Source organism: Myotis brandtii, unplaced genomic scaffold (genome assembly GCF_000412655.1).
Source record: "Myotis brandtii unplaced genomic scaffold, ASM41265v1 scaffold190, whole genome shotgun sequence".
In the NCBI taxonomy this organism is placed as follows: domain Eukaryota; kingdom Metazoa; phylum Chordata; class Mammalia; order Chiroptera; family Vespertilionidae; genus Myotis; species Myotis brandtii.
The window spans coordinates 4,382,806-4,394,251 of record NW_005357076.1 but is presented as its reverse complement, the minus strand read 5'-3'; the positions used below and the strand labels follow the sequence as shown (position 1 = coordinate 4,394,251).

The 11,446-nt window shown below is 53.0% G+C and overlaps 1 protein-coding gene across 1 annotated transcript in view; it reads right to left on the bottom strand.

Moving 5' to 3' along the window:
- The window catches only part of CAMK2G (calcium/calmodulin-dependent protein kinase II gamma), a 58,019-nt gene that overhangs the window by 37,533 nt on the left and 9,040 nt on the right, over positions 1-11,446 (bottom strand). Inside the window, exon 2 of the mRNA XM_005864698.1 lies at positions 7,531-7,590. Coding sequence (XP_005864760.1) covers positions 7,531-7,590 — 60 coding nt within the window. The remainder of the gene's footprint in view (positions 1-7,530; positions 7,591-11,446) is intronic.

Sequence of the window (11,446 nt, the reverse complement as noted above, 5' to 3'; positions counted from 1 at the left end):
GAAGGAGCGCCACGTGCCCAGTGCTCCCCCATCCAAGGTGATGCGGCCTCGGCGCAGACACCCAGGCCCCAGGTTCAGCGCCCTGGTCGCCACCTCAGACAAGCTTCGCAGCTAAGAAGACGCAACTATGAAGACGGAGAAAAGCAGGGACCGTCGGAGGGGCTGGTCCGAGAGAAGCTGGTCCTGGGATAGGATGAGTGACAGCGTGATGCTCAGTGAGGGGCACCAGGCTTACCAAGGGGGGGAGGGGACAGAGAATGGCAAGATGGGAGAGCCCAGCGCCCTTTCAGAGGAGTCAAGGGAGAAGTGGGAGAGGAGAGCCCAGCAGGAAGGCACGTGGAGCGAAGGTGATGGTGGTGAGCATGGGAGGCAATCCGCGAAGGCAACAAAAACCATTACATTAAGTGCCTATTATGCGCAGGCCTTCTGTAAGCCCTCGGCATACACCACTTATGCTACAGGCATTTACTGAGTGCCTACTATGTGCCAGACCCTGTGCTAGGGGGTTTAGGTTTAGGAAGGACAACGTGCCTGCCTTCAAGGAGCTTATTATTTCTGACGACCACCGTAAGATGAGTATTACTCCTATTCTACAGATGAGGACACAGGAGGTTCAGGAACACATAATAACACGAGGTCGGGGCTTGAGCCTGCAACCAAGGTATGTACCCTGGACTGGAATCGAACCTAGGACCCTTCAGTCCACAGGCTGATGCTCTATCCACTGAGCCAGGCTGGCTAGGGCAGGAACATACAATATCTTGCCAAAGGCCAAAGATATGGTGGGTTAAGATGTGAATCCAGCTCTATCTGTCTCCAAAGACCCGTCTACACCACTGTTTCCTATAAGACAGGTGGAGTGGCCCACACACCCAGGCAACAAAATAACGGAGCCCGGGAGAGAGACCATTCACGAATGTACCTACAACAGCATCGACGGGTCTGGGAGGCCATTGCGTGGAGCCGACTATGGCAACCCACCAATTGCAAGAGAAGGCTGGTGAGCAGAATCCCTTCCCACTCCCCACCTCCAGAGCTCTTGGGCAGAAAACCAACCTAATGTCTGAGTTCTCTACAAGCTTCTGCCCACAGAGCCACCCTCTGGGTTAAATGCCAAGCTGAGCATCATTCTAATGCAAACACAGCTCCATGCCTTGGCTGCCGTCTGGCTGCTCCTGTCCCTTCCCTCACCTGAACTCTCTGGATGGGAAACCTCTGTTCCAAAGAGTTCCCTCTGTTTGACCTTCACTCCAAGCCTCGGCAGTTTCAGGAGCACTTCAGGAATGGCCCGACACCAAGCCAACCAGTGACGTTCTCGGACACAGAAAAACCACCTTTTCTCTTCCCCAAATGACAGCTTCCATTTCTGGTGTCAGAGCAGTTTATCAGGGCTGAGGTGCTTCCCTACATCCCCTCCCCACCGAGGCGGGATCAGCCAGAACCTAAAATCCAGGCACTAAGCCATCACCAGGGCGCCATGGTTCCCCTCGCTTGACACACGAGGGCTCAGGCCTGCCGGGTTTGAACCAGGGCCTAAGGACTGTTTACACTTCTCACTGCTTACCTTATTTGATCGGATCTGGTTACTCAACCCCAAATTCCACCCCAAACTCAGTATTTCTGTGACTTACCAATGGGACCAGAGGCAGCAGTACTTCTCAACCCGTTCTCTCCTGTCCTCGGGCAAACAGGAGCCCGCTTCTCTAGCCGGCAGGTGACAGAAGGAAGGAGCGCAGCCAGGCGCGGGTGCCTCCCCGCCCCACTCACCCAGGCGCTCACGCGAGCCCCCAAGCCCTGCCGCCGCCTCCTCACTGTGCTCCTCTGGGCTCAGTCAGTGCTGCGTGCTGGGTCCTGCTGCAGCTGCTGCTCCCTCGCTTCCAAAAGGACTTTCCATTTAATTAGAAATTTGCTATTAAAAAGCATTAAAGTGTGTAATACAAATAATCCCCTGGAAATCAGCTGTCCCAGAAGCCAAAAACCAGCTTTGTTAGGGAGGTGACTAACAGCAGCTGGATGGCGAGCTCACAGGACAGTAGGCTCCGTGCTGACCACCACGCCCGGGGAGTCCTGCCGCCCAGCCAGCCAGCCCGGACCCTCCCCCCACCGCACCCCCAGCACAGCACAGCACAGCAGGGCTGAGAACAGGGCGGGCACCCGGGCCTATGCCCAGACAGGGAGTCATTGGCACTTGCCCTTCTCCGTGAGGCCACACACAGAGCCCAGGTGGGAGGAAGGAGAAGCCGCAGTGGAAGACTCCCCCTCCCAGGCCACCCAGCCCAGAGAAGGGCTCCGGTGTGGGTGCCAGCAGGTGTGGAAGGTCCGTGTCTGAACGAGACGGCTATCGTTTTTGGTGTTTGGTTTCCATTTGTAAAGAAAATTAAAAGGGAAATGAGAACAAGGGGAGACACGTGACTGCACCTCTCTAAGTGCCCACCGAGCGGATTCTTCCTAATGATCCAAATGATGATAACCAACACGTGAGCTGCTTCTGTGCCTGGGCACTGTGCCAAGTACTTTACCCCCGGGGTTTTACTGACCGCTCACACTGACTCTGGGGGACAGGAACTTCTGCTCACCCCCATCCAACAGGAGAGGAAACTGAGGCTCCAAAGAAACCCCCTCAAGGTCATGCCAAGGGGCAGAACTGAGACTCGAAGCCAAAACCAACGGGCATCAGACCCTTGATATTGTCACCTTCTCCATCCTCTTAGGCACAGGAGCTCCAGCCTGTCCCCACTAGCCCTGGTCATTCTGATTCACTCATCAGCGTCCATTCGGCACCTTCTCTGAAGCAGGCGTGGCCGTACATGCCACGGATCCAGCTGTGAAGACAAGAAACCTGGCCCCGCCACCGGGAGCTTCCAGGGGAGCGGGGAAGACAGCCTTTAAACCAGCACTTACCCCAGAATGGAACTGAGCACGACGGTGGAAGGCCATGAGGCAGAAGGAAAGGATGCTATGGGTGCGTGCAATGAAATAACCCGACACCCGCCCATCCACAGTGACGAGAGGGCAGGAAGGCCCAGGAGGGCCAGACGCGTCTACAGACAGGAAGAGCGGGGAAAGGACTGTAGTGTTCATGAGAGGACAGTGATAAGCCTAATTATTGTTCTTTACAAACGGTGGAAGGAAGAACAGGCCAAAAAACTACTCAGATACTCTTACTTGATATGTTTCATATCTTCAAGGACTGACAAAGCCACAACCCAAATATTGTGGCTATTTCCAATTCTTTAAAAACCACCCAACTGCCCTGGCTTGTGTGTCCAGTGGTTAGAGTCAGCCTATACACCGAAGGGTCCCAGGTTCGATTTCCAGTCAAGGGCACGTGCCTGGGTTGTATGTTCAATCCCGATCCCTGCCCCTACCCCCGCGCCCCCCCTCCCCGGGGCTGGGCTGTGTGTGGGAGGCAACCATTGGCTAGGTCTCTTTCACATCAATGTTTCTCTCCCTCCCTGCTTCCCTCCCAGCCTCTCTTCCACTCTCTCTTAAAAATCAATGGAAACAATATTCTCAGGTGAGAATGAACAAAAAACAAATACAAAAAAGACACACACAACAATATGCCATATTTTAACTAACAAACCGTGGTCAGAAAGTACTGGAAAAGTGTCACTCTTAACGCCCACAGCAAAAAACACAGTCGGAAGGAGTCCTGTGGCTGGGGGCTCAGAGGGAGCCTGAGGCTGCCCCCAGGAGTGGTGGGTAGGGAGTTAGAGCTGTTCAGTCACGATTCAACGTTTCCTTCATTTTCTTTGCTACTATTTTTGCTGCACTTACTGGTAGCTGCATGGGCCCTGAGCCCAAGGCAGCCGGGCTTAAATACCTTGCGAACCGAGCTGGGGCTGGAGTCTGGGAGAGATCACTCCTGGCAGTTAGAATGTGTTTTCATCCCCATTTATTTCCTAGGCCTCCTTTGCTCGCCGAACCCTCGCAACTCCACAAAGAGGCACGAATGACAACACGGAGGCACAGGCGGGCTGAATAATGTGCCGAAAAACATCACCGCTACTAACCAGCAAATCCCCCATTCAAACCTGGACTTGACGCCAAAGCCACAGACCTTTGCGTCTCCATGGAGATGGTCCACAGACCAGCACCGTGAGCATCACCTGGAGACAAGGAAGCTCAGGGCCGCCCCAGACCTCCTGAATCAGATCTGATTTTAACATGATCCCTAGGAGATCCATGGGCACAAAGAAGTTTGACAAGTGCTGCTCTAAACCACAGGGCTGGTCTGGGAGGGACGCTGCTGGGGCCGCTCAGCACGAAGGAAGACGGAGTCTCTTCATCAGAGGAATTTAGAGCAGGGAGCGGGCAGATCACAGGCGGAACACACTCCATTCAAACTAGCCGGAGAGCACTCCTGCCGTCTCCCCGTCTCAACTCCACACCCCTGGCCACTCTCCTGGGGCTGGTTTTGGTTCTGCAGTACACCTCACCACCAATAGGCTTTTAAAAAAAATTAACAGACTATTTTTTAGAGCGATTTGGGTTCACAGCAAAACCGAGCAGACCGTACACAGGGCTCCCACATACCCTCTGTCCCCACATATGCACAGCCTCCCCCACTAGCCACATCCCCCACCAGAGTGGCACATTCGTTATAACTGATGAACCTACAATGACACACCATTATCACCCAGAGTCCACAGTCTACATTAGGGTTCTCTCTTCCAAGAGGCTTTTAACCCCTGGGACGGAACAGAAAAAGCTGGGGAGGCCTCACTCCTCGCACCAAGTCCCCACCCGAGTCAGTTTGACCCTGAGCTCTGTGCTCTCAGCTTCCTCAACACTGCACCACCCTCGGCTGGTCCACTTGTATCCCTGCGGGATGGAGTTAAAGAGGCTGGAGCCAAAAGGGCCACAGCTCTGAAGGATGGAACAGTGGAGAGACGAGAGGAATAGTGAATGAGGGGGACAAAACTGCCTCCTCTCCTGCCACAAGCCAGGTCAGAATCCATGGCAACCCCGGCCTCCTGGGCCCACAGCTCTGCCACATCTCCAGGAGGCCTGGTTCCCACCGGAAGCCGGACAGCCTGGCCAGCCAGCTCTCCCAGGACACAGTCCTGGCTCACCCTTTCTTCCCCCTGCCCTTGACCCCAGAATAGGGCCTCAGACCAACATCCCTCAGGACCTGGGAGCAGTCATGAAATGCAAGCACAGTTCTAGGCAATCAGCTGCTAACAAAGTGAGTATGGCTCGCCCGGCCTTTCCTGGGGCCTGCTGTCTCCCTACAGAGCAGATGGCTAGGGTAGATGGTCTCTCCATCTGCCTTAATTCTGACTTGGGAGCAGGTGGTACAAAGCAGGGGCTATCAAACCAAGTATAGTCTAAAAGGTCAAAAAGTATACATCTAATTTCTAGGAATACATTTTTTTTTTAAAGTTAGAAGCTTTTTTCAACTAGAATCCCATTTTTTAAAATTTATTTTATTTCAGAGAGGAAAAGAGAGGGAGAGAGAGATAGAAACATCAATGATGAGAGAGAATCACTGATCGGCTGCTTCCTGCACGTCCCACACTGGGGATTGAGCCTGCAACCAGGGTATGTGCCCTGCCCCGACCGGGGATCGAACCGTGACCTCCTGGTTCATAGGTTGATGCTCAACCACTGAACCACCAGCTGGGTTAGATTTCTCCCTGGTTGTTTCTCGGTTGTCTTCGCCCTGCCCCGAACATGTGGTCAACCACGCCTATGCCGCGGTGCTGCAGACCTGGCCCTGCCTCCTGCCTCATCTCCCCCTCCCCTTGTTCTCCTTCCTCCTGAGGGCGATTGGTCACTGTTCTACGAATTGGTCACTAGGAGCATCAGGAGAGGAAGTTGCTGTGCACAGACCCCAAGGCCCGGAATTAGAACACCAAAGTGCTCCGTGCTTGTGCGTGGCTTTAGTTACCCACGGGCTTTTTCTTCCTGTTCTAGAACTTCTAGGGCAGAGGTCACAAGCTCACAACGCCCACAGGCACCACAGGTGGTGCCCCGGGAGATAATGGGGAGTGGCAAGGCCAGCGGCCAGCGGGGCGAGGGGGCCACCACTGCCCAGCCCCCCAGCTGATTCTGAGCTCGCACAGAAGTGGGCTCAGCAGAACCCAGCCTCCTGATTTGAAAGACTAGGAAACAGAATTCTTTCAAGATGCAAAATCTCATGCTTAAATACTGACTGGCAAATAATAAAAAAATGTTTTTAGACCACGGAGCCAGCCCAACCAAAACACGCCTGGGTCTGTGACTGCTGTTCCAGGTGTGTCTCTGCACCGTCTGTTCTCAGGTGTGAGCCTGCCTTCGAGGTCGCCCGGGAGCCCCAGCCATTCCCAGCCCAGGACCTGCAGGCTGAGAGGTGTTGGCTCCGTGGAGCACCCTGCGCCAGGCAGAGCGGAGCGCGGGCTACGCCAATCTGCTCGGGTGTAACCCAAGCTGCCGATTGTGATCTATAAAGCCCTGCATGGCTGGGCTTCTGGTTACCTCGGGGCGGCTCCTCTCCCCTTGGGCCGGAGTACGACCTCAGCTCTCCCACGCAATAGCTCACGTGAAGCACTCTGGCCCCAGATCTGGGAAGCCAGAGGCTGAGGAAGCATCACGCTTTGGCAGGTCGCCTCACGGGCCTGGCCAGGGCGGAGGGGAGCGGGTGGCCTCCGGGGTGCTGTGGGGGCCCCGATATTTAGGCTGTGCCCGAGGAGCACGGAACACATGCTTTGTGTGATGACTCAGGGCTTTCAGGGAGAACCTGGGAGATGCTCCCCGCTCTGCCTCAAGCCAAGACCGGGGTTTCTGCTCCGACGCTGCAGCCGGCCCCGCTTCTGTCCTCCCTGCGAGAAGCGCCAGATCGGGGCCAAGGCTCCTGGCAGAGACTGTTTCAGCTGAACAATGTAAAACTGAGCTGGAGTGGGTTGTGGCAGGCAAACCTCCTCAGGCTTTAGAACAACCAACAATGTGCTCTTGTCCCCCACGTCAGGGTGGGAGCAGGGAGAAATCCTCTGCGTCTTTCTCCTTCCCCATCCAAGTGGCTCCTGCCACCCCTTCTCCAGACAAGCCAGGCGGGTGGGCGGCTCGCTTCCCTGGCTCTGGGGAATACAAACAGGAGCACCATGGAAACCCCCAGAGCGTGCACGACACCGCCACAGGAACAAAACCCTTCCAAGTCCAGAAACAAAATCCGGACCTGTTCCTGAGGGCCGTGGAGGGCCCTGGTGAGGGACACCAGCCTGGAGCCTCACACACTGAGGACCTTGGGCCTCAGCCCCAAGACAGAAGGAGGAGGGAAGAAACGGAGTGTGAAGCCTGTTCCGATATCGCACATCCCAGCCCTGAGATGGCACTGCGGGCATGAAGACACCCAGGCCTCAAAACTAGAATGCCCCAGAATTCTGAGCAAGACCCGGCTGCTTTCCCACTTGGGAAAAACAAGACACCAGACAGGCCAAGGCCCAGGGTCAGAAGTAGTTCCATATACAAAAGGCAGCGAACCTCCGTTCTCCAGCCCCTGCTACAAAACGCCCCAAAAAGACAGTGCTCGTATGTAAGTGCACTTACCAATGTTTGGATGTTTCAAAAGTCGGCATATCCGGGCCTCACGTTCTAGTTTCTGGTGATCTAAAAGCAGAGGAGAAAAACCAAAAGCCATCAACCACACTTTCTATTTGTGGCCCCCTGGCTATTCATACTCGTTCAATTCTTAGGCACCAACTATGCACTTTTACAATTTGCTGAATTAATGCAGCAAGTCACAGCAATCCCGGAGACAGGCACCTTCTCCAGGTGAGGAAATGGCTTAGGAAAGCACTGCCCACTAGAGAGTGATTTGAATCCAGGTTTCCAACTAAGCTCTGGGACTCCTGCCACTACTGCAGGGCTTTCATCGGGCCGGGGTGTCCAAAACCTCTTTCTTGTTAGAAATACTACTAATACCTAAGTTTTATTGAGCACCTACTATCTGACCAGGCACTGTGCTGGGAGCTGCATGTATTTCCTACTTTAGTCTTCAAAGCAACCCTAAAGCATAATGGTGCTGACAACAAAGGTGATGATGATTTGAAAAAATTAAGAGGCAACGTTTATTGAGAGCTCACGTCTACACCAGGCAGATACAGCTTTTTTTATTTTTAATCTTCACCCAAGGATAAGTTTTTATTGATTTTTTACAGAGAGAGGGGAAGAAGGGGAGAGAGAGAGAAACATCAATGTGAGAGAGAAACATTGATCGATGGCCTCCCACACGTGCCCCGACTGGGGATCGAACCTACAACTCAGGCATGTGCCCTGACCAGAAAATGAACCCGCAACCTTTCCATGCATGGGATGATGCTCTAACCAACTGAGCCACACCGGCCAGAGCTGGCAGATACATCTTTTTAAAAATATATATATTTTTATTGATTTCAGAGAGGAAGGGAGAGGGAGAGGGAGAGATAGATCAATTGGCTGTCTCCTGCACACCCCCTACTGGGGATCAAGCCTGCAACCTGGGCATGTGCCCTGATCAGGAATCGAACCCGGGACCTCTTGGTCCATGAGATGACACTCAATCCACTGAGCCACACCAGCCAGGCTCTTTTGATTGATTGATTGATTTTCGAGAGAGATCGAGGAAAGAGAAACATTTACCTGTTGTTCTGCTTATCTATGCTTTCATTGGTTGCTTCTTGTCTGTACCCTGACTGGGGATCGAACCCACAACCTTGGTGTATCAGGATGACACTCTAACCAACTGAGCTATCCAGCTAGGGCAAGGGGTAGGACCTTTCTGAGTGGTGCTTTCTGGGGAGTTCCTACCACAACAGGGGCTTAATAAGTGTTTATCAATAACATCAACTATAGTAGTAATAACTATTATTTACTAAGCATTTACTATACGCCAGGCAGAGGCATGGATTATCTCATTTTATCCTTACAAAAACCCTGTGAGGCAGGGGATCTGATTAGCTTCATGACACTACAAACGAGGAAACTGAAGCTTAAACAGTTAAAGTAACTGCCCAAGGTCACACGGGCAGTGGGTCTGAGCCCTCTTTCTCCATCGCGATGCTATGACGACAGGATAAAGAAAAGTGAGGGCATCAAGTAAAAACTCAAGGCTTTGGGGAACACAGTCCAGGTCACCCCAACATCTCTTGGGCCAGGCAGATGCCTTCACATCACACCTGTCAAGCGACTGCTGCCTCCCTTGCCAGGGGCTTTTGCCCACCCACCTCTACTAAACAGCAAAGAGCCCCTGTGAGGCCTCTGGGACCCTCACAGCCCTCCTACTGGTGAGGTGCTACGGTGATGGAACTGAAGCCCAGAGAAGCTAAATAACTCGCCTGAGGTCCTATAGCCCATGAGACAATGTATTCTGAGATAAGGTAGGGATTATGGACTAGAAGGAATTCATATTTATTGTTTCACCAACCACCCCCAGCTTTGTGCAAAATGTTCCCTCTAACGACAGCTCTGTTCTGTGGAAGAAGGAGGTAGGGACAGGCAGAGATTAGTTCCTGCTGCCCAGCTAATCCATCCCAGCTGCCCAAAGATCTGGGTCAGGCCTTCCTTCCCATCCTCGGGTTCGGCATGAACACTGACCAGGCTGTAGCCAGGAGAACCCCAGGTAACCCCCTGCTCCCACATCGCCCGGATCCTTCCGTCCGGGGACCCTCAGAAGGTGAGGTCGTCAAGGAAACAGTGATTGGCCCTGCCTGGTGCAGGGGGGCCTGCTTCTTCCAGATCTGGTTGGGAGAATGTCAGAGCTAACCCACCTTCCTCCTGCCCCCCCCGGACCTGGGCTTGGAGGTCCCAAGCCGGCCAGCCCCAAAGCTGCAGACCTACCAGCTCTCTTTCTGACCACTCACCTGACCACCCTCCACCCCCCAACCCCGGGGCTTGGTTGCCTGGGCAGGTGCAGAAGAGCATCTTACTATGCGGAGGTGGCAGCTGAGGGGAGGCCCGGAAGATTAATGTTTATCTCCTCCCTTAAGTCTCTTACTGGCTAATGGTTACAGTCCCACAACAGCAACAGCACTAAAAATAAGGGCGCTCTGGCTTGCTCATGACTCAGAGTGGGCAGAGCAGTGAGGCAGATTCATGCGCCCAGCTCCTCGAAGGAGCTGCCCAGGGTCCAGAGGGCCCCTCTTAGTCACTTAGTTTGATCCGAACGCCAAGGAGCCAGGCCCCCCATTCTGGGGGGAAGCCTGGGTCTTCTCTCAAACCTGGGCTGAGCCTTGGTCCTTGCTCTGATCCTTGGCCATGGAATCCTGCCACTAACTCATCAGGTTTGGAGTCCAACAGCCCCAGATCGAGTCCCAGCAGTGCCATGTCAGGCGAGTTATTAACCCACCTGAGCTCCATTCATTCATTCAAAAAATATGCACCGAGGCCTGCTCTGTGACAGGCGCTGTTCTAGATGTTGGGGATACGGCCGTGAACAAAACAGACAAAAATCTGTGCCCTCATGGAGCTGATACTCGAATGGGGCTGGGTCGGAGGGAGGGACAGACAATAAGAAGTGGATGGCATGGCCGATGTTGTGGCAAGTGCTATGTAGAAAAATAAAAGAGGGAAGGGGAGAGTGTAGAGGGCGGTCAGGGAAAGCCACAGCAAGGAGGTGTCATTTGATGAGGACCAAAGGAGTAAGAGCACATTATTTTGTGCTAAAATGGAGGTGATGGCCCTGGCCAGTTTGGCTCAGTGGATAGAGCATCGGCCTACAGACTGGAAGGGTCCCGGTTTGATTCCGGTCAAGGGCACGTACCTTGGTTGCAGGCTCCATCCCGGCCCTGGAGGCAACCAATCGATGTGTCTCTCTCACATCGATACTTTTCTCTCCGTGTCTCTCCCCCTCCCTTCCACTCTCTAAAAAATCAATGGAAAAATATCCTCAGGTGAGGACTAAACACAGTAATAACAACAACAACAAAAATAATAAAATGGAGGAGCTGCCTGGCCAGTGTGGCTCAGTGGTTGAGTGTCGACCTCGACTTAAGAACCAAGAGATCAATATCACCGATAAGGGTTTAATCTGCAACATTTACAGGGAACTCATGAAACTTAACAATAGGAAGATAAACAATCCAATCAAAAAATGGGCAACGGACCTTGATAGACCTTTTTCGAAAGAGGACATACAGAAGGCAGAAAGACATATGAAAACATGCTCAAAGTCACTAATTATACAAGAGATGCAAATCAAAACGACAATGTGTTATCATCTCACACCTGTCAGAATGGCTATCATCAACAAATCAACAAACAACAAGTGTTGGAGAGGATGTGGAGAAAAAGGAACCCTCGTGCATTGCTGGTGGGAATGCAGACTGGTGCAGCCACTGTGGAGAACAGTATGGAGTTTCCTCAAAAAACTAAAAATGGAACTCCCATTTGACCCAGTGATCCCACTTCTAGGAATATATCCCAAGAAACCAGAAACACCAATCAGAAAGGATATATGCACCCCTATGTTCATAGCAGCACAATTTAC